This window comes from Agelaius phoeniceus, chromosome 13 (assembly GCF_051311805.1).
Source record: "Agelaius phoeniceus isolate bAgePho1 chromosome 13, bAgePho1.hap1, whole genome shotgun sequence".
Lineage (NCBI taxonomy): Eukaryota > Metazoa > Chordata > Aves > Passeriformes > Icteridae > Agelaius > Agelaius phoeniceus.
This window is the reverse complement of record NC_135277.1, coordinates 8,332,819-8,356,174: the sequence shown is the minus strand read 5'-3', so window position 1 is coordinate 8,356,174 and position 23,356 is coordinate 8,332,819. Positions and strand designations below refer to the sequence as shown.

The following is a 23,356-nucleotide window of genomic DNA, read 5'->3' as shown; positions in this document are numbered from 1 at the left end:
AGACAATTTGGAACAAAACATGGTCCCTTGCCTTGTCCTGCCATAGATAATCCCAGTGAGTGTGTTAGCTGCCCCTGCACAAACCCTGAGCATCTCACACACCTCAGGCTGTACCTACACAGAGGCTTCACCCAAAAGAGAATGTGCATTTTAGTGTAGAGGGAACCATTTCCCCCAGCCACAGCATCCAGATAATTCTTTGTGTTAATCTGCAGTGATGTGGGACAAGATCTGAGGCTTTTTTTCTGTGAATCAGAAACACTGCAGAGCTGGGCAAAACTGGTTCTCCTTGTTTGCCTTCTAAGAGGAGACCTATGCTGAACCATGATGGAGCTCTAAATCTCCTTCCACCACTTCACTCCCCCCTTCTCAATCAAACCCCTGCCTTGAGAAGTCTGACTGTTGCTGGCACATGAGCAGGAGCAGCTTCTGGGCACAGCACTGATGGAACAGCACCAGCAGAAGTGCAGCTGAGCAGCTGAAAAGCAAGGGCTGCTTTTGAGCTCAGTGTCCTGCCCTTCCAGATGCTCCAGGCTCAGCTGCAGCACATTGAACCTGTGGGAGATCTGGAGCCATTCCCTGCCATGAGGCTCAGCACTAGAATCATCTAGGAGACCTTGCAGGGAAAACAGTCCAAGGAGAAACAAAGAATACTTATTAAAACAAAACCAAAACCCAAAAACAAACAGTTTCAGATCTGCATTTGCACATATATAAAATTTTGCCTTAGAAAAATCTAGTTCTGTATTGAGTCATGACTGCAGTCCTGTTAGCTCCTGTCCTAAGATAAATCTTCACACAGAAGTACACCAGATGAGGTAGGGAAATGCAGTTAACCCTACTGGTGTCATCGTGTCGTGCTCCCTGCACAGGTTTAGAGACCCTGGGCTGGATGCTCTGTGTGTGGCTGGTGAGATGGTGCCCAGGGGTAACTGTCTCTTCCTCAGCACTCACAGACATGGGATGGAATTCCTGTGTGTTAGATGTGTTCTTGCTTCTGGCCCAAAGTCACCTGCACTGCAAAGAAACTCTGCATTGCCTGCATTTGCAATTAATTAAACTTCCAAGAGCGTGGACATAAAACGAGCATGTGACAATAAAGAAATAGCAGCCATGGACAGGCAGAGACCCACTGGGACACATCTCACCTTATTATTCATAGGACTGAGCTGTTTGAGTTTAGTTTCTTTTCATGCATGAAGAGCTTTTGAGGAATCTCATTATTGCACTGAATATAAATATATTCAGTAAATATGAAGAGATAGAGTTAAACTAGAAGCAAAGATCAGTGCCTGGTTTTAAAAGTATTAGAGCCATATTACTTACAGATACAAATAGAGATTGAAGATGAAATTGGATCAGATCTTAAATATCTTCCCCTTTCTTAAAGGGACTTTCCAGAGGCAGCCCAAAAGCATTGGCAACCCAAGAAATAAGAACATAAGAACCCTGTTATGGGGCAGCCCAGAGGTCTGAGGGGAGGTGCTCTTTGGGGACCCTGTGTCACCTTTGGCAGCCCATCCTCCAACCCCCACAGCTGCTCCTTTAGGAAGCCACAGGGAAGACCCCTGATTAGTGGTTTTAAGGTTTGTTTCTGGACCTGTTGTCTGTAATTCATCCAGTACAAAAAGCCTGCTGGTGCTGTCTGCAGCCCTCTGTGGTAGCAAGTTTTGGGAAGTCACTACCTGCTGAATAAAGAAGCCCTTTTTTCTATAACAAGCTGGTTGTCTACCAGTTCATTGAATGCCCCCAATTACCTGTTTTGAAAACCAGAGATTTTTATTTTTTTTTAATGGGAGGAAAGAATTTTCCCACTCGCCTGATCTGTGATTTTTGTATAGTTCAAACATTATTCCTCAGCCACCTTTTCCCCATCTTCTTCAGACACTTATAAAGGAGCTGATCATCCCTTTGATCATTTTAGTTATCCTAAAGAGAACTCCCTTGGGGCAGGAATCTATTCCTCAGCCCACTTCTCTCCTTTCAAACCACCATGACCCCAGTCCATAAAACCCAAAATAAAAAATGACAGCAAGGGGTAAAGGAGCACTTGAGTTTGGGACATCTGGGCACATTCAGAAGTCAGTGTGATCCCTGCAAGGGAGAAAAGACCTTCCAAACTGCTGAGTCAGTTCAGGCAAGCCCTCTTGGCTCCCTGTACATTAAGTTCACTTAAAAATGTTCCTTGTGGCTAATGGTGCATTAATAAGGTGTTGGCTGTCTGGGACTGCTGGGGGCTGTGCCAAACCCAGTCCTTTATAAATTGAACATGTGCAAAGGTGCTGGCAGCCTGATTCCCAGTGACCCACTGACAAGCTACTGGTCTAGCTGAAGATGTGGAGATGGAATGTAATTGCCCACAATCTTTTTAATCAAGGACTACACTTCCAGTAATCTGCTGCAGTGACAGAGGAAACAACATCAGGCTGTAACACACGTCTGGAATCAAAGCTCTTTTCTCTACAGTCTTAATTAAAGAGTGTTTCTCACTACAAGTTTTATAGAAAAGTCAATGAGCTTCCAGCTGAGGAAAGGACCTTTCTTGATGTGATGAAAAGGCTGCACAAATACTTGCAGAGTGTACATGAGTACATGATCAGGGAAAAACCCCATGGAGAAACACAGGTAGCACTCAGACCATGGGTTATACTGGGGAATGTCTTCAAAACAGATTGGGATGAGAGGGAAGGAGGGAATGAAAAAGCATCAGTCACCCCTAAAACAAACAAAGCTATGGCCAAAGCATCACTAGCATGGATCAGAACTGCTGCAGGGAAGGTGAATTAGAGCCTGGCCTGGAGCAGCCCCCCAGGGCAGGGGTACCTGAGCATTCACCTAAAGGTGGTGCAGGGAACATGCCCCAGAAATGAGAATGACAACCAGGGTGATAATCATGGGGTGGCTTTTCACTGCTTGGACAGCCTCAATGCCAGGCTGTGCTGGTGACCACTAAACTGGTGTTCTGCCCACCTCCTGCCACCAAAGCCCAGCCAGAAACAGGCCCATGGTTTCACCATGCTGAGAGATCATTTTTGACTGTTCCCTGTCTTTGATTAAACACAAATTTTATACCCATCCATCTGGCACTCCTAATAAATACATTCCACAACCAAGAGATACTCAAAGTTTACAAGTTTAAGTTGTCATGCCTCTAAAACCACATTGTAACATAATCTGTCACAGAGGGCAAGTTTAGCAGGATTTCATAGAATCACAGAATGGTTGGGGTTGGAAGGGACCTTAATAGGTCATCAAGCTCCAAGCCCCCTGCAATGAGTTGGGAGATCTGTAATGAGATCAAGTTACTCAGAGCCCTGTTCAACGTTACCTTGAATATTTCCAGAGATGGGGCATCCACTACCCTGCAATGTTTTACCACCCTCCTTGTGGTAAATACATCAAATCTAAATAGATCTTGGTTTAGTTTAAAACCATTGCCCCTTACCCTAACACAACAGCCCCTGCTAAAAAGTTTGTCCCCATTTGCACAGGCAGCTCTTTACCAGCCAGCCTTGATGCCAAAACCCAGCCTTGGACAGATCTGATTTACTGCAGTAGAAATTGCCCACATGTCCTGGGAAGGACAAGAGACAGAGACCATGAACAGCTGGGCTCAGGATCCTGCCTGATCCTCACTCATCTCAGCAATGGGCCATTCATCCTTTCACCCAGCCTCCCCTGGTGACATGCCAAATTTGGAGGCTGCTATATTGCTTACCTACCTACAGAGCTATAGACCAGAGCTCAATTATCCTTAAATTCTTATCAGGATCCTTCACTCCAGCCAGGGCTGTCATGGAAAATGTAATGCATGTCCTGACTCAAGGTTTTGGTTCATTTGTAATAAAAATCATCTGGCCTCTCTCTGAAGGAAGATGCAATCCATCCCTGCTGGGAGACAGTGGAAAACACAGTTTATGTGGGTGCCAACTGGATCCTCCTCAGAAAGAATCTTTTGTGCAGTGTTCATGTGCAGAGCTGTGCAGAAAGGGAGGGGATCTGAGAACAGGAAGATTTTCTGTGCTGTTGAGCTGTTTGGCTGCTCACACTGGTTCCAGATGGTGCTGGAGGCACTCAGTGCCTCTGAACACAGGCCAACTTTCACTCTCCCTGTTCTTATAGTAGCAGGAGAAAAACTGTCCTCTTGAGAAAAGAAAACAGGGGAAAACTAGTAATGATACTTCTGCTTCTCCTGTTGGCAAATTAGAGCTGGAATTAGATAACATGCTGCAACAATTCTGGTTTTCCAGCTGGAGAGGGAGAGAAGCTGCTGTGGGTGTCCCACGTAGCACAAAGCTCTGCTCCCTGGAACAGCCCTAACCCAAACTCATTTGGATCACCTGGGGCCCCCAGATTTTAATTCCAGATCTTCCATTATTTTTTCCTCCTATTCCTCACACCAGCAAGGGGAGATAAATCTGTGTAAGTAGGGCTGGTTTTGCCATTGTTTCCTGAGGGGTTCTCACCCTTACCCAACCCCATTTCTGGGCTCTGGGGCTGCTCCTGGGGGTCCATTTCTGCCCAGGGCCCTGGCAAGGGAGGCTGGCAGTGTTAAACCCCCTGTCCTGCTTTGCAGTCAGGTCCATATTTCTACTACAGCTTAGGAGTCTTAAAGACTGGATGAATCAGCCTTTGCAAGATGTCACAGACATATTTCACAAAAAATCCTTTCCTTAGGATTTTTTCTCCTGAGAAGCCGAGAGGCCTCAGAAATGAAATGTAAACAATGATTATCTGCTGCTGTGGAATGCAACAGGTGCATCTGTGATTGGTATCATGTGGTTGTTTTTAATTAATGGCCAATCACAGTCCAGCTGTCTCGTACTCTCTGGTCAGTCACAAGATTTTATTTTCATTCCATTCCTTTCTATTCTTTGCTAGCCCTCTGATGAAATCCTTTTTTCTATTCTTTTTAGTATAGGTTTAATATATCATTTTCTTTTAATATAATATATATACCATAAAATAATAAATCAGCCTACTAAAACATGGAGTCAAGATTCTTCTCTCGTCCTGAGAACACCACCACAGCAAGATAATTTTTTTTCCAGTTTAAGATAGGATGTGGTTCAGCTGGCACCCCAGCCTTGGTTGACCACCACAAAAAGCCAGAGCAGGAGGTTTTGTGCATGAGCAGAAGCTGCAAACATCCATCCTCACCATCCCCTGCAGACCAAACTGGTTCAGAAAAGGAACAGACAGGAGCAGTGCCTCTGATGGAAGCCCTGCGTAGAACCTGTGTCATTTTGTCTTGTTTTGAGCCAAAACACACTCTGGACTTTGAGCTTTATTTTTGCTTATGTTTAATTGATCAAATCCATCTCCCCGCAAATTTCTGAGGTATCTGAGAAAGGTCTGCATTAAAAAAAGTGTATGAATCAGTTATCAGTATGGATTAAAGAGTACCTGCAGCTATTCCAATGGCAAATCCAACTATTTTGGATATTTTGCTGCTCATTTGTTAAAACTTTCTTGACTAGGAGTTACTTCATTAGCAAGAATTTAAGTTTTGACTTGAAATAAGTGATTCAGAGATGAAGCAGGGCTATATGATTCCCTTCTGCCTATATTTGTGGCTGTTCTATCCCAGCTATTTTTCTGAGAATTCATCCACAGTACTTTTCCTCAACTGGAAATATTGATACAGCCTCAATCTGATCTGTATGTAGCTTTTCAAGATGAAAAGGCAAAAGATGTATTTCTGAGAGGTATCCTGCAAGTTAGAGAATACTGGACATCACCACCACAGGGTAATATTTATGTAAAAAGGAGTTGCTGTTCTACCTTGAAGTGAGCCTTTTGTTTTTGTAAAATAAAAATTTTTAAAAAAAATTCAGAGTACTACAGAAAAATATGGGTCATTTTTCCTTCTTGTCAGCTTTACTGCAGTGAAAAATTTCTCCATAGTTTTGCTTATATTCTCTTGGCTAACAGTCATTGTTTAATTTATAAAATAGCTGCCAGGACCAACAGGCATGTTTGTCTCCTTTCAGAGGATTTAAACAGCAGAGAGTTTCAAAAGCAGATACTCCATTAAAATGAGTTTATACCATATCTATTCAGACCTTACAAGCCTTAGCTTTAAAGCCTCATCCATTTGTTTCTCTCAGACTCCTTTACATTTGCCTCTTGCCTTGATGAAAGGGGATGCACTGAGTGCATCCCTGCAGTGATAAGGAAAGCAGCTTCAGCCCCCTTATCAAAATACACAGGGAATGAAGGATGGTCCTGCTCAGACAGATGTTCCTCCTCAAGCTCATCTAAACTTTTCACATCCCAGGTATTGCTTTGCATTTGCTGAGCATTATCTCCTAAAGGATGAATCAATGATCCCAACAGCCCCAGGGTGGGAGCCAGCACTGCAAGGATGGGCTGGACCACGCTGTGCAATCCCTGCAGCTCTCCCACCACAGCAGAAACACAAACTGGGGACCAAAGGCGTTGGGGAAGATGAAACAGGAAAGCCTTATAAATATGAATGTCTGGCAAAAGATTGTGAGAATATGGAAACTATAAGTGAGATTGAAATGAAAGCAAGCTTTGAGATCCCTTAGTTACTGAACAACAGGAAAACAATGGTGTGGCTGACTGAAGGTGATCCCCTTTTCATTAAACAATTCCCTCTGCTTGCAGGCAGGTCCAAGGGTCAGAGCAGACCCTACCAGCTTGGCAGAAGGGGTCCAAAGAGGAGGTTTTAGGGTTTAAAATGCAACACAGTATGGTAATGTAGTGATTCTTATGGGCTGTGTGTAAATGCTATAGGATTTGTATCTTGTACTAGATTGGTTAGTGAGAATCAGAATATTCAACACAGAAGGAGATTTATTGTATTGTAATGGGAACCTCGCTCTCTTACCCTTTTACTCTCTCACCTTCTCATCCTCTCTCCCCCTCTCTTCTCTGGGGCCTGCTCTGAGCTGTGGCTGGCAGCTCCCAGCAGGGCCCTGCACCCAGGCCCTTTGCAATGAACCCCAAATTCCACGCCCTGGCTGCAGAGATCTCTGGTCTCTGTGCATCCCCACCATCCTGCCCCCATCACTCCCACACAAAGCAATGTCCCTGCAGCTCTCCCAGCAGTCCCAGAGCTCCCTTCCCCAGGGATGAGCCCAGGACGGTGCCAGGGAGGGGAGGCACAGGCCCTGGGCTGGGCTCTGAGGGAGCACTGGATTTTCTTGCTCCTCCTGCTCCCCTGTGGATGGAAAAGCAGCAGACACAGAGACAACATCACAACATCATCCTGCCTTGCCTGCCCTTGCTCATGGTGCTCTCATCACCTCCCACTCCTGTGTCCAGCCAGCCACCCATAGAGAGCATCACTGATCCTGTCCCTCTTTTTCACCTCTGAATGACCACTCCCAGCCTCTGAGAAAGATTCCCAGATGTTCTCACCTCAGCAAAGTTTAATCAAGGATTTCTCACAATAGTTGAGCTTTGGGAGGCTGGAAACACTTTTTACTCCAGATCCCAGCTGTCCATCAGTTCACTCAACAGTTCTGAACAGCAACTTGTTCCCAAGCACAGCCCTCTATTTTTTAATCTTTTGTTAATGAGCAATTCCACATGCTCCTTGAAATGATTATTTGATTTAGGACATCCTCAAATTATGAGCAGTTATTTTAAGTGTATGCTGCATCTTTCTCTCAATGAAGATTAATGTTATTCTTGCCATGGGGCTATGTAGGAAGGAAACATTTGTGCAGCAGCAACTTTTAAAACTTTCCCCAGATTGATTTATGTGTTTATTTGTTTAAGCTTTTGGGCTCTTGCAAATGATGTCTTTAGTCTTCTGATGGAATACTGGCATCCAGTGATTTATAACTGGCTAAAAGCAAGTGTGTGGAGGGAAGATTATTTGTCTCTTTACCCTAACTGAGGGCTAGATTGAATAAAGGAGTTTGTATAAACTAAGCTAAGCATAAAGATTTAAAGTCTTTATGTAAAGCAAGAAATAAAATAGTCCAACAACCAAAACAAAATGCCAAACAATGAGTTAAAAACAAAGATTAAACCTGCCTTCAGCTACACAGGAAAAATCATGCTTATAGGAAGGCAGAGTTCCTGAAATGAAGTATTGATTTTCTGCTGAAAGAATTGTAAGTATAAAAGGACAATTAATTTTTAGACTAAGCTAACAGTCACATTATTGCTCTCTGGGTGTAGTAAGAAGCTCCTCTGTCTGTATCTATCTACAGCATTTGACTCCTGTGCTCAGAGGCAGTGAGTTTTTAATCAAAACTAGATTGTTAAGAATATTAGAGTATGATCAAGTGTCCAGGCCGTTCCTGTAGAGGTCTGAGCTTCAAACTGAAGGTGACTTTGTTTGGCAAACACACACAGTAGCCCTCTAGAGCAGCATCTCCCCTTCCTTCCTGGCCACTCACCTCTAGTCCCCTGCCTGAGCACACCCTGTCCTGCTGAGTCCCCTCACAAGGCTTTGGGGCTCATCTTTTGCCTTGTTCTCCTCAGCCTTCCCATCCTACACCTTGGAACTCCTGTCCACAACAATGTGCAAAAAAGCCAGGTTTGTCACCAGCAAGCATTGCTGCCTGAAGCTGTTTTGTGTGCATGTAAAAAAAGAATATTGTCCCAAATCAGACAGACTAAAAAAAAAAAAAAAGAAGGCAAATAATTAACAGCTTTTAAGTCCTGGTGTATCAGTTCAAATAAATCAAGCCGTTTTCTTTAAACAAACCATCCAAGCCCTAAATAAATATTCAGACTCCTGAGCAGGATCAATTCAAACTTGCCTGATCTTTCACTGTGATTTAAAAACAAGAATTTCTGCTTGTTTAAGAAGGAATATTGATATGACCTCAGGCTTGAGCGTTGCTTTTCCTCTCACAAACGCTGTTCCAGGGAACGTGTGACAACGAATCCATGCTGGGCACGAGGGGCTGGGGCTGCCTCTGGAGCTCTGAACGCGTCTGTCCCGCCCCATCCCGTGAGGAGCAATTGTCAATTATTCTTTTTTTCCAGAGCTCCCCGGTGAGAGCTGCTTCTGCTTCCAGGTCTGCTGGAGGTGAAGCTGAGCAGAGCCCGGACGCCGCTCAAGCGCCACTGACCGAGCGAACTTTTGAAATATGACTGCAGGGAGGATTTCATCTCCACAATGCTGCTGTGCTGGGATGTGACAGGCTTCCTGCCCAGGTCTGGAAGGTATGGGTTTGATTCCTACATGAAATCTTATCATTTCCCTTCCCTTCCCTCCCTGTACATCTGTGCTTTTGTGAAAGGAGTATGGAAGAAAAAAAAAAAACAAAAATCCCCCCAAAAAACAACAAACCAGAACCAGACACTGTTTTGAAATAAATCCTAAGGGTTGAGATGAGTTGAAACATGATTAACCAGCATAGGAAACAGCTCTCTGCAATGTATGTGGTTCATTATTAGTTTATATTTAAAGTGACAGTGCCAAGATTATCAGCTCAGGGAAAAAAAACCCAAAACCATGTATTTTAAAGTATCTTTCATAGGTAGGGCTGATTGCAAAATTGAGGCACACTGATGAGCACAAATGTTACAGAGAGCCTGTAACACTAAGCAGGGTGCCAACATCCTGCAAAAGGTCATAAAAATTGAATATAATCTCTCTTCTGTGGCAATCCCTCATGAAAAGGGCACTGGGAAACAAAACAACCAGCAAAGACCAAATGCTCAGGATGGAGCCTTCAGTGAGGTAAAGGGTTCCTGACCCCTGACCCAGCTCCAGGGACTGTCAGAACAGACACAGAAAAATCCAGGGGAGCAGGGCACCAAACCTTGAGATGCCAACCCCTCTGAGGAGACACAGCTGCTGCCTGGGGCTGCCCCTGCAACCCTCAAGGAGCCAAGGGCACAGAGTCACTCTTGGTGCTGAATTCCTCACCCAGCACAGCCCCATCCCTGGGTGAGCCTGCCTGGGGCACACAGCTACCCCCAGAGGGGTCACAGGGGGAGAGACTGCACTGAAACACCCAGGGATTTACAGGAAGACATGGATGCAGCATGGCTAACTTGCCAAGCTGGAACCAGGGATTGTTTCTTTGTTTAGACCTAATCACGTTTTCAACAAATCTGAAGAATATTAAAAACCACAATTCTAGAGCTTATTGCTGTCAAGCTGGGGAAAAAATGTAATTTTCTACAATTCAGCTATTCAGAGAAAATTTGATCATTCAAGTATGAAACTTTATAATTGTTTCTGCTGATTTTTCCCCCCACATACACACAATGCTGTGAACATCAGCCCTGCTAGCAAACAAGAGCAAAACATGCAGCCAAGCAGCCTGTAGCTGGAGAGAGAGCTAATTTCAACAGCACTGATGGACTTCACACACCAGACCAAGAAAAACCGACTGCAAAACCCCTCTGCTCACCTGCACAGCAATCCCAGGGCTGGGATGGAGGGCAGGGGGTGCAGGCAGAGCATCCAGCATGGGATTAACCTGCTCCATCCTGGGATTCACTTCCACAGCCCACTCCAGAGCTGGATGCACTGCTGGGCACCAGGGGAGTGAGGAAGGGCAGAGGAGGCCCTGGCCAAGGAAATGGGAATTAAACAGGACAAGTTGTGCAGCTGTGACAGAGGTGGAGGAGCACAAGGAGCTGGCAGACAGCAGGACACAGCATGTCCATGGGATATGTGGGAGCTGGGCTTTCCCAAGAGGAAACAGTCCTGGTGAACACTTCTTTTTTTTTTAATTTGGGGATTATTTTGCATTTTTTGCATTTGTGAACACATCTACTTTTGCATCTGGGGACTGTCTCTTGCCTGATCTAGTACAGCAGCGAGTTCCAGCCACAATAAATTGACCTGGAGCCAGCTGCCCCAGGCACAGCCCCATTCCAGCACCAAGGACTCCTGGAGTGCAGTGACAGCATGGAACAGCACCAGGGGCTGCTGGCACCAACCTGCCACTGCTCACATGAACCCTTTGACAACCAGAGCTGCAGAGGAGGCTCCACTCTGACAGATGCAGGTGAGCAGCCAAGCTGAGAGTGAGGACAGCCAAAGCCAGACCCAAGAAACACAGTGGCCATCAGCAGTGACTGCATGCAGAGCACTGCTCAGCATCAAAACATCCCTGAGTTTGTGGGGGGACCAGAAGGAGAGAAAATGTGATTTATACAACCTCAAGATTACGGCTTTTTTGGAAAAAAATATTTCTAATTCCACTGAAAATGTCTACTTTTGTCAAAACAGATCAATATAAACCTGAAATCATTAGGTTCAAGCTGTCACTGTAATTTACTGTGCAAACCACAGCTCAGGTGCCACAGCCTTTGACTCTGCTCTCTGGGTAAAGCCTGCTAAAGCCTGGCTGTCCCTTCCAAAATGTGCTTTTCCCCTCCAGCAGAAGAGAAACATCCCCCAGGCACTGTCCTGAAGCAGCACTTACACCAGACTTCTATGAGATTGAGTGATGCCATTTTGAAGAGAAAAATCTCCCAGGGAATAGATCTCTATTTGAAACCTCTGATCATTTTCTGAGTAAATTATTCATCTTTCCAAAGAAAGTACATTTGAGGGAAAATGCAGTTTTCCCTCCAAGATCAGTACTGATGGAATTTACCAGGTAGTTCTGCTATTCTGCAGGAGGTAACTTGGGGTGAAATAATCCCACATGGTACAACAGCCAGAATGTCAGGAGGGGAAAAAAAAGAAAATTAAAAATCACACCCATCCTTGTTGGACCTTTACAAGAGTACTGCAGGAAAAGACTGGGATACATTAGCAGTTTTGATAACATTTTTTTTCTTTTGTATTCATAAAGTATTCATAGTTAATACTCAGCTTTGCTGACAAACCTTTTTCTCATCAAATGAAGTTATAAACTGCAATGTAAGATCTCTTGGCTGGTGAAATAGAGGGGTAGCAGAGTCTCTGGGGAATATTAGACCTCTGACCAGGCAAGGTGAGAATTACAAGCCTGACCTCACTCCTCAGAGACTTCTTCATGAGCTCCTAAGGATGTGACTGATAAATACATGAGATCATGAGATGTCTGCTTGGTTTCATTCACTTTGTGTCATCAGCTTCTTTCATTTCCCTGGCTGTCACAGTAATTTCTATGCTTTCAGGAAACTAAAAAAAACCCTGACATCCTCATGCTTAAAATAGACTCAAGAGCCCAGCTGATTTGTGCTTGCCTTGTGGGATCTAGGAGGCTGTGAGGCTGGAAAACCACCTGAAAAGGAGGAAATCATGAGACAGGGAAGAAACTGAGCTTGTAAAATGAAAGGTCTTCATTGACCCCGAGGAAGATGGGCAGGGCACAGGAGCTCAGGAGTGCCTGGGACAGCCAGGGCAGCTGGCACAGTGCGATGCTGCAGGAGCAGAGCTGCAGCCAGATGTGGGGCACCGCTGCAACAGCCCTGCCAGCAGCTCACTGCAAACACAACCAGGCAAACCTGTCTGTGGAATAAAAGCTGGGGTTTCCTCACTGTGTTAGTGCAGTAACAGAGAGCAGCTGGGCTGTTTGAAACCCCAGCTTCGCCAAATCCTCTCAATATCTTCTTGTTCCCATCTCTCCTCTCCAGTTAAAGCAGGGGCTGCTCTCAGGTTGGTGATTGCTTTTGATGTGAATGACTTTGTTGTTTTGTTTGCTGTAAGAGGCATTCCATACTCCTGATCCTCTACACTGTAATCCCCAGCACTTCTCCCTCCCACCTTGGCCAAACATGGATTATGTCAGAAGTTTCCTCATCCCTGTGCAGTGACTCAGTTCTGTGCAAGGTCAGCTCCTCTCCTTCAGCACAATTGTGCAAAGCAGTTTGTGTTATCAGCTGATGAACTGTCCAGAATCAAACTTTCAGAGAGATTCCATCACTGCTGAACTCATTTTGGTTTTGGATTCAGGTGAGGAGGCCAGAGAGACCTTCAGCTATGCAGACATCTGCAGTGAATAAGATAATACTTGTTCTAATCACAATCACCTGTACCTCTCTGGTTGATAAAACATCCACTTAAAAATTATATTGCTCCTAAAAAAAAATCATCTACTGCCTGGAGAACCTTGAGTAGCAAAGATTAAAAGATTATGGAAAATAAGTATGCATAATTTTCACTTTGCTTTGTGCCAGTGAGAGACAGAGAATGTTTGGACAGAGAGGAAAATTGGAATAGAAACAGTCTGCTCTGCCATTTGTCTGATCTTTCACACTAGCAGAGGAATGGAAATATTTTTATGATTAGGAAATGCTGAGACAAGAACAGTGTCTGTGCCTCTTTTAGGAGACGATATTTCAAGCAAATAGTGCTCATTCACTATTGCCTCTCTTTTCTTTGTTAACATCTCCTTTTAGTGTCTAATATTTTAGCAAGAAGCATTTGTGGGCTAAATTAAGGTGGAGATGAGGTTTCTTCTTCTCACAGATCTCATTCACCTGAGCTATATTTCCACTGGGTTTAATTCCCTGCAAGAACTCAGTAGATCTGTAACAAGTACCTGTGTACTGTTGGAACCCAGGACATTCCTCTGACTGCCCTGGAGGACTTGGAACCCTGGCAGGGGGCTCAGAGACCTTGGCACGGAGTCAAAACCACCTGTGCCCATGATTTTAGCCCATGGAAACAATTAACAACTTTGTGTGAGGATTTACAAGCCACAAGAGTTTGAATAGAATGATGGTGAGTTTATCACAGGAATGATGGTGAGTTTATCACAGGGTGGAAAAGTAGAATTTGGGGTTTTCAGAATGGGGGTTCAAGAGGCAAGATGGAGGAATCTGGGTGTGTCCTGTCCTCCTTCTTCTTTTCAGCCTCCATCTTCTGCTGTGATGGTGGCACTTTGGGATTGGTTTAGAGTAGAGACAAACTGTCTAACACAGGTGATAGGTATTGGAAAATGATTGTAAATAATGCACACATAGTTTTTAGTATGAAAAGATAATGCCACCCTGAGGGCGGTCAGTGTGCCATGAAGTGACGTGCTGGACAGATCTCAGCAGCTCAGAGAAAGAATGTTCTAGATAAAAAATAATAAACAACCTTGAGAACCAGAGCCAAGGAATTCTGTCTTCTTCAGTCTCAGGGCTGGGAAAAAAGAGACTTTCCAACACCTCGGGGTCATCTTGACACCAGAGACCCCATCATGGCACAACCCCAGATTCTCCCCGTGTCAATAATCCCTCAGGCCCGACACCCTGTTTGTTTTGCAGGAGCTTGATGATGTTAGGAGCAAACTCCAACTGGGATGAAGAGCGGCCCAAGCCATGGAGGTGCCCACCCCAGAGCCCGTGTACGTCGACGTGGACAAGGGGCTGACGCTGGCCTGCTTCGTGTTCCTCTGCCTCTTCCTGATTGTCATGATCATCCGCTGTGCCAAAGTCATCATGGACCCCTACAGCGCCATCCCCACGTCCACGTGGGAGGAGCAGCACCTCGATGACTGATGGGGCTCCCAGGCAGGGCCATGGGAGGCTGTGCTCCTTGTCCCACCAACAGCCATTTCCAGATATGCAGGGCAAAGGCAATATCTCCAAGAGCACATCGTGTACATTGTTTCTGCTCAGCAGGTCAAGGTATCGGCAAGCCATTCTGGCAGCAGAGTTTACTACTATGCAGCAATTCTTATTTTACAGTTGTCATTTTAACTCAAGTAGCACAAGATTCTCCAGATTTTCCTAATGTAACTCTCGGTCTAGCACAGTTTGTCCCACTCTCAATATCACCCACAAACCCAGGGTAATGCCATGAAAAAGCAACCCATCAATACCATGAAAAAGCAACAAGGGTACTCTGTCTTTCCTGGAAACTGATTGCTCCAAATATTGATTGCTTCCTCAGTCACTGTGGGTGCATTTTAGGAAAGGCCCAGGTTTCATACACCAGAGCATCACTAAGTAGAAGTGCTGGACTACCTCTGGCTAAGTAGAATTATACAAGCAGGTTTATTCTTGCCTCACTTGGCTCTGCACTTGCACTCCCCACCCCACTGCAGCTATAATTCCAGTGACCAGGATACTGAGGCACTCAGATTTAGGGGTCCTGGACTGCTGTAGACCCCACAGCACCACCTTGCTCTGTCCTAGTAATGCAAAAACCAGCCCTTTCCTCTGTCATGGGCCCTTGGATTAGTCAGACCACTGATTTTGAGCTTGGTAGGCACCAAAAATCCCTGTGGCAGAGCCTGGACACTGCTGGTGTCAACTACATAACACTTGCTGTGATTTTCAAAGAGTGATTCCACATGCAACTTGACCCTTCTTTTGCTCCAGGTGCACTTCAGTGGGATGGGACAGGACTAGAATGACAAGGACAATAAGCAGAGAGACTTTTCTCCCAGCTTTGTCATTCAGACCCCTCAGCATAACATTTACAGTCACACACAATAATAAGCATTCTACCTCGGAGAAATTCAGCTCCTTCAAAGGGAGATTTTTCCCACGAATTTGTGAGGTACATTTCTTTCTCTCAATTAATTAAGACAGCCATTATGCAAGAAGGCAGAACATGGGAGCTCTGGAAATTTATTATTTCCCTTTGAAGAGTGGGGACTGCAGCATTCCAAAGTTCTCTATTCCTCAAATTCTAAGGTTTGCCCATGCCTGCCTTTTCTTTCATGACTAAATGTTCAACTTAAGGGATTGAAAGGAAGCAATTCAGAGCAGGTGCTACAAGCACCGTGAACTGACAAGGCTTGAAAGCACAAAACTTCAAGAAAGGCATTTCTCCATTTCCTCTCCTCACCATCCAACCTGACCCCCAGGTTCTTGCCATGACACCACACACAGTGGATGGGAAAGGGGGAAGCAAAGGCTGTGACAAGAAAATTGAGACACAGCCTTTGTCAGGCACTGTTCTAGCTCTGACAGGTTTGTTTGATAATCACACAAGTCGATTTTTATGTGCCTCAGTCTACACATCAGTGAAATGGGTGTAACAATTTCATCTTGTCACACCTCATTTTGTCTATCTAACAATGCCAGAAAGCACATGGAGAGCCTTAGATAGAGACACAGAAATGAGGTTCTTACTCACAGCTCTTCCTGCTAAAACCAACAGGGAAGGTCTGGGTCTTGTTACACAGGCAGAGGACTTGTCCAGACCCCCATTTGCTCTCTCATTGCAGTATTTTGGGCCAAGCCAAATGGCACCTGGCTTTTTTACATAGCCCACTGATTTCTGAGGGTGTAAGGTGCTCAACACTGCAAATACAGAGATCCCAAAACAGCAGGCTATGAGGCACATGGAGACTTCTGCACGGATCTTTTGAATCACACAATTTCTGCTGATCTCCGTTGTAGGAGATCCCATTCCTGAGGCAGGAAATTCAAAGATTAGCTTTCCTCCTGATGTCCTCTACTAGATGCCTCCACTGCTTCCATCACCCACTGCAGGTTGCTCCTCAGGCTGCTATTTAGCCTCAGCTTCTGCTAGCCAGGTTATCACCAGTAACTGAGCACTTTTTCAGGCTTGAATGTTTAATGTTCATCATACTTGGAGCAAACCCACAGTTCTCTCTTACTGGTGGGCAAGTCCATCTGCACCATAGGAATGGATGTCCCAGCTCAGAGAACAACACTTCTGTTCCCTGGGCTAAAGTCTGGAACCTGTTTTTTGTCATTAAATCTTGTATCCCTCTAGTGGGGCTATTTACAAAATAAGCAACATAACAAAATTACGTCCAGGCCAGGGGCACTTTCAGTGTGCAGGTCACCTGGCTGAGCTCACAGCTGGTGCAGAGCCAGGACAGAGCCTGTCCTCACCCCTCTCAGTGCCAGTGCTCCACTTGGTGTTGGTCTGCATGCAGGGCTCTTTGGCACTGTCACATATCACTGACAAGCCCCAGTTCAGTCAAGGACTTATTCAGGTGCTTCAGTCCAAGCCTCTGAGCAGGCTGCCCAACTACTACAGAGCCCAGGGTCAGTCCTGTGTTGTGTTCCTGGCCAGGGACAGCAGCACTCAGTCCTTTCAGGAGCAATGCCTGTCTGAGAACAAAGGGTTACAAATGCTGAGGAAGCAAATTGACAAATTTGCTTTGCAAGGATGGTTGCCACTTTTTTCTCTTTGTCCAGCTGAACAAACCATTTTATGGATTTTCCTGAAAAACCTCGTGAAAAGACCCCTCTGGGTAGCTTTGTTTTCTAATAAAAAGGCACTTGTTCTCCTGGCATAGCCTGTCAAGTCCATCCTTCTGTTGAAAAAAAATGTCTTTATAAAAATCTGGATATTCACATACATGACTGCATAAAAGTCAACGAGATTGTTTTTCTAGAGAAAATGCAAATCTATTGATCTCTTCACTCTTGTGACCAGTGACAGGCCTCGAGCCTGTCTGAGTTCAAGGAGCCTTTGGACACCCCTCTGAGGCACATGGTGACATTCCTGGGATGTCCTGTGCCAGGCCAGGAGTTGGACTCCACGATCCTGCTGGGTCCCTCCCAACTCAGCAGATTCTAAGATTCATTCTAATTTCTGCCTTTCCCCACTGGTTACAATCACACAACCTCACTCCTCTTTAACCAAAAGCAATACTGAGCATCCTGCCTAAGCCAGACATTTTCAGCTCCTTCCCCTGGAGCCAGGGCTCTCCCACCCCAGCTGTGTCCCTGCAGCTCTGGCTGGAGCCAGCCCCACTGGCAAAGCTCATGGCCAGGGAGGGTGTCTGCCAGCAGGAGCTGCACCACTGGGCTTGGTAGTAATTCCAGCTGCATGCAACAAGTGCCTCTGCTAGTTTTGGTTCTTTTATAATCATTGTGCCATACTACCAGCCACTGCACTCAGAGGATGCAAGTCAAACTTGTTGCAAGTGTATTTATCTAACATAATAAACAGCTTCAACATGGAAAACCTCCTTGCTGTCTCTGTTGTGGTTTTCTCACTGTTGCCAGGACACCTTTTAAAAATACTCACAACACAACATGATGTACAAGAAGGGCATACATTCCTAACAGGCCTCCTTGGAGGGCGAGAGCAGAGAACAACTCCCTGCACCACTATGGATTTTTGGAGCTCAGGGCAGAGCTGACAGAGCCCCAGGTGTTCCTGTGGCTCTGCAGAAGGTCAGCCTTCCCAGCTATTCCAGCCTTTCCAGAGGGGCTATTTCAGGTTACTCCCTTGGCCAGGAAGAGCACTCAGCTGAGCTTCAGCTCAGTGGGGGACTGCAGCATCTGCACTTCAGCAATTCATTTTCAGTAACAAATTGCATACCAAAAGAAACAGGGCCACTGAGACTGGAACCCCTCCTGCTAGTGACTGAAAATGAGGAGCATGGAGCATCTGTGGGGGTCTCTTTGAAGAAGCTCCAGAGTATGGGATATGCAGGGTAAAAATCACCTAGGGAACTCCTCCTCTTGAAAAAGATGAAGAAATGAATTGCTAATTCTTTCATCTTGAAAAAAGAGCTCTGTTGCCTGAAAGCTGGGTGCTTTATAGATCTGCTTGTCCCTGCAGCAAGTCCTCTGGCAGCAGGATCTTTGTGCCTGGGACCCAGTTTGCCACAAAGACTGAGCCCCACTGATAAACCATTACTGCTCTCCTAGTCAGAAGCAGGGACTGGAGTCTTTGCTTTCTGTACAGCTACTCTGGCTAAGGTAAGAGCAGACCTGAACTGAGGCCAGCAGCAGCTGAATTTGAGCAGACACCCTGGAAATGTTTTTTTCTGGAAGGAGCAGGGACTGATGGCAAGCCAGAGACCCAGATGATGCTGCTGCAGCCTGGTGTCCCCAGCCTGCTGGGCCATTACAGTCTCAGCAGGCAGCTTCAGCCCAGACTGCCTCAGCTCAGAAGCCAACACAGGGCTCAGATGGGAAATGCTGTGCTCAGACTACAGCCATCTCCTTCACATTTTGAATTTTTTTGTAAAAACTATTTTCATTAAAAATGGTCAATACCTTGCTAGCCTGGAGGAAAACTCTGCTCACACACACATCTTTAAAGCAATGAACAATTTGAAAATGCTGGTTGCATTTATTCTCAGGTTATCATATATAATTAAATTCACAACAGTGTTAAGAAACACTGAATGACAAAATTCTTAGTTACAAAGCTGCATGTTTTGTACTGGAACCTAGCCAGGCAGCCCACACAGGGAAATTGGAAATCAAAAATGTATTAAAATTGCATTAGGTGTGCTGAAGCCACAAGGAGTGCGAAATTTTTCAAAACTTATTTTACATTTAAGATTGATTGGATTTCTCCAGCAGCTGCTGTCTTGCCTCTGCAGATCAAAGGAAGGACCTGGTAGGGGTGAGCAGGCAGCAGAGCTGGGCACATCCCAGAGCCCCCCAGAATGGGGTCCCAGGACACCCCAGCTCCAGGGCATCCTGTGCTCTGCAGGGCACTGGAGATGCTGCAGGTGCTGAGCCCTGAGCCCCCCTGCCCTGGATCCTGCACAGCGAGGAGTGGGACAAGAAACCCTCCCAGGCAGCCCCTCCGTGTTCAAAACCAAGGTGCTGATCCCCAGGCTGAGCCAAGGGATGCCCAGCTGCCACCAGGGATTCTGCTCCTGCAGCATTTCCCTTTTCCCTTGGATGTTCACTGAATGTGTTAACACCAGCCCTGCCTCAGCTGCTTATAGAGCAAACAGTATTGTAAAACCAGAAAGCACAGGTAAAACCAGAAAGCACCAGTCTGTGGTTAAAACTTCATGGAAAACCAAGCACTTGTGCAACACAGACAGAGTTGAGGTGAAGAAGTTCTTGGGAATGAGGGAAGCTGAGAAGGAGGAGCAGCTCACAGCAGATTTGTATGGAGCAGCATGGTGCCAGCACCTCAGCATGTCCCTCACGTACTTCCAAAGCCTTCAATCAATTTTAAAATCCCAGAAATGATCTCCTTCTTTCTCACTAAGCAGCAACTGTGTGGGCATTCTGAACAGAAGCAGCAATCAAACCTGAGAAATTGTCTCCTGCCTCACTGCTTTACACCAAAAGCTACGTGAGCATCACCTACCAGCCCTGTTCCTCTTCACAAAGTCACTACCTTGACCCTGAACAGCTACTGAGAGAGTGTTTTACTTTGAGTTATTACTGCCTGGGTAATGAAAGAATTATGAATATTGCTGACCCAAAGGCTTACATCAAAACTATTTTTTTTCCCAAGATACCACATCCGTTTCTAATTAGAATCTCTGCAGAAAACTACTTCAGGTGAAGAGTGCCTGCATTTCACAGCAAAAACTCATTGGTTCCTTTAAATTCTGAAATACATTTTAAGGGTTTATTCCATGCCTTTTTTTTTTTTTTTGACACTTAATTATACCAACAGCACTGTTATAAATTACACCCAGATTTTTCATTACACACCAACCAGACGACGCTTTGATCTGTAAGAAAATGCATCTCAAAGTACTAAACAGTGGCTGCCTTTAGTTCTGCTACCAGCACAATAACAAAAGCAGGTGGAATAGTCTCAGGCAGCATGATTTATTGCCTCTATGCCCACCCTGTGATAAACCAGCACAGCCCAGCAGCAGCTCCTGCACCCCTCCAAGAGCTCCCATCCAAGAGCCCAGCACTACTCACCCCTGGGTCATCACTGCTCCAGCATGGATTGCTCCTGGGAACTGCTGGCCTCTGCTGAGTGGGAAACACCAGGCAGGAGAAGGATGCCTCAGGCTAGCTCAAGAGCTGTGGCTTCCATTTAGACACACATTTCCATTTCCTCTGGTCATGAGCGAGACTCTGTCTCCCCACACAACGTTGGATGACCCTGAATGAGGCCTCTCAGGTGTCTGACACAGCAGAAAGGTTTTATTTTTTCCTCCAGGCTTCTGAAGATCCAAGAAGGATTTTCTTGTTCTACACACAGGTTACAAACCCACAAACCTGGTGCTGTGACAGGGCAGTGAAAAAGGAGCTCTGAGTCTGTTTGTGGGTTTTTTCCACTTTTGTTTGAAGCCAGATTATAAGCAAACTAAGAAAAACACATCTAAATCAAAGAGCATTTAGTTATCTCTAGAAGCAGACACAGCCATGCTCAACCCTAACTGAAACAGAATCTTCCAGAAGTGCCTGGGAAGCTCTTTGTAGAGGCAGTCAACCCAACTGAAACTGGCACTTCAAAAATAAACTTTTTCCAAGCATCCAGTCAGCCTGTTGGACTGAAACACTCTCTTGTTCCAAGAGCCTGATCCTTTCACCAGTGCTCAACTTCCCCCAAAACCAGAAGAAAGCTCCACGACCTCCATTTTAAAGGACCAGGGTGCAAACTGGCCCCAGCTGCCCCAGAGGAGGTGGAGCAAGCAGGAGGTGCCCATATCACCTGTGTGTTTCCCAAAATTTGGGTCAGAGGCTGCTTTCCCCCCAGGCAGTGGGTGCTGCTGGTCCCAGGCCAAAGCTGTTTTGTGGGCAGCCCTGCAGATTGCAGCACAGGTGTGCCCTTCACTGTCCCTGACACAGGGCACCCTGGCAGGGGTGAGAACAGCAGTGCTGTGGCTCCAGGCTCGCTGTGTTGGCTGAGGGCAGCATGGCCATGGACCTCCCTTCTCCACAGTGCCACCCAAAATGAGCCCACTGCCTTCTTCTGGGGGGAAGAAAGTGGTCTTGGGCACACAGAAAAGTTTGTCTCCTTTTCTATCATCTCCTGGTATTTTGGCCCCCATCCATGTAGCAGGCAGCAGATGACTCTGAGCTCCGTCCTGGGATTTTGGACTTTGTCCAGCTCACCTCTGAAACCTGCTATGCCTGAGGTCCTTTCCAGAAATTCTCCACCTTCTGGGAATCTGGAACTTCTCCAGGTGTCCCAGGCTAGAGGAGCTCAGCTCAGTCACCTTGGGGCCACAGGGGCCCTTCCCTCCTCCCAGCCGTCCCCAGCGCGGTGCTTGGCCCAGGGAGGCACAGGGTGGCCACTGCAAAGCCACCTCCTCCCTCGGGGCTGGTTGGCTCTGGGGCACGAGCCAGGAAGGATCTGTGGCTGGGTTTGGGGTCTCAGCACCACTGACCTTCTGCCTGAGCAGACAGCAAGCCCAAGTCCCACCGGCTGGCAGGAATTGCAGCATCCACTCGGCTCTTTGGAAGAGGAATTCCTTGGGTGTGTGCACGACTCACCTTTGCTCAAAGTTCAGGAAGAGCCCTATGGATTTACAGTTCCCTAAGCATTCCTGCACCCAGAAAGCCTTGACACCACAGTCCTTCTTGGCTGTGCAGTGTCTTGCATCAAGGTCACAGCTGCTGGCCAATGACATTGCCCCAACATCAGCTCTCTGTCAGGCATTTCCCTTCCAGGACATCAGATATACCAGGGTGCACCATGGATAATGCTTCTGCAAAGAAATTTCTCTCCTGGATGAATGCCTTGTGTGTCCTCCTGCTGCTGCCAGGAGAAAAGCCAGAGGAACAGGATGGGTTATTTCTAAATCCAAGAGGGAAGGTGTCAACTCACAATTGTCCTTTGAGGTCAAAAGATAGCACAAAGCATCTATAAATTGATGATGCAGACAGAGTACATTAAATAAATATCTGCCTATTAGTTCAGCTCCAAGAGCCTGAAGGCAAAATAGCTTTTCCTTGATAAACAACAAAGAGCCAATGTTTTTCTGGCCAGGTCATCCTTGATTTGGGGATGAACCTCCAAGTATCACTCTTTAAAGAACTATTACTGTTGCACACTGAGAGAGAGCCCATTACAGTGCACATGCCCCATTAGCAATGATTTATATGCACTGACACATTTTTTTTCCTTTAATTTTCATTTCAAATTCATCTTCCTCTTCTGCATGGCCATCAGGTTCACGTTCCTTGTCAGCCCCAGGTGCTCCCCAGGATGACATCAAATGTCCTCACAGTCCACATCAGCAAAACTACCTGGCAGAGCTTTCCAGCAGCAATGGGACAGCCTGGAAAAGCAGCAGCATGGGCTCATCCTGCTGTCACCACATGGAGCCAGCAGCCTCATCAGGTTCTTCACTTTGAGGACCAAGCAAATATTTAACAAGTTCCCCTTGCACTACACCACAGTTCATTATCCAGTCTCCCGAGCTCCTCCAGTCAGTAATATCCTCTAATTGATGTGATTTGGCACTGGGCCATGGAGTTAAATTGATTTGTAGGCCAGCAGGAGACAGCAGATGCCCTTTACACTTGAGGAAAGTGGCATGTGCTGTGTTTACTGGCTGCTGCAAGGGAATGCTGTGGCCCCAGATGCTTGCAGGGTGCAGGAAGGGGCTTGGCCTGCTTGGTGTCCTTGTCACAGCCCCATGGAGTGGCAGGGTGTGACTGCCACCAGGGAGTGCCTGGGCATCACCCCAGTGATGAAATTCCCCCTCCCTCCTCGACCCCAGGGATGCTGGTGCACAGGGTGAGAGAGAAACAGGGAATTCCCTTCTCTACACAGGGCAGGAGGAACAAGGGTGATCTTTTGACCATTACCATGACCAATTGAAGGGTGCTCCAACAGTGTCCCATCTCTGGGCTGGAACCAGTCTGGGGCAGG

At 46.2% G+C, this 23,356-nt stretch overlaps 1 protein-coding gene across 2 annotated transcripts in view; it reads left to right on the top strand.

The window, feature by feature from the left end:
* The window catches only part of CTXND1 (cortexin domain containing 1), a 36,566-nt gene extending 18,789 nt beyond the window's left edge, over positions 1-17,777 (top strand). The window contains exons 2-3 of one of the 2 annotated variants that reach the window (XM_077185545.1): positions 9,009-9,156; positions 14,140-17,777. In XM_077185545.1, the coding sequence (XP_077041660.1) occupies positions 14,194-14,373 (180 nt within the window). In that variant the 5' untranslated portion in view covers positions 9,009-9,156; positions 14,140-14,193 and the 3' untranslated portion in view covers positions 14,374-17,777. Of the gene's footprint in view, positions 1-8,976; positions 9,157-14,139 lie in introns of both variants that reach the window. The other variant, XM_077185544.1, reaches the window with a different exon arrangement.
* Positions 17,778-23,356: the final 5,579 nt, after the last annotated feature.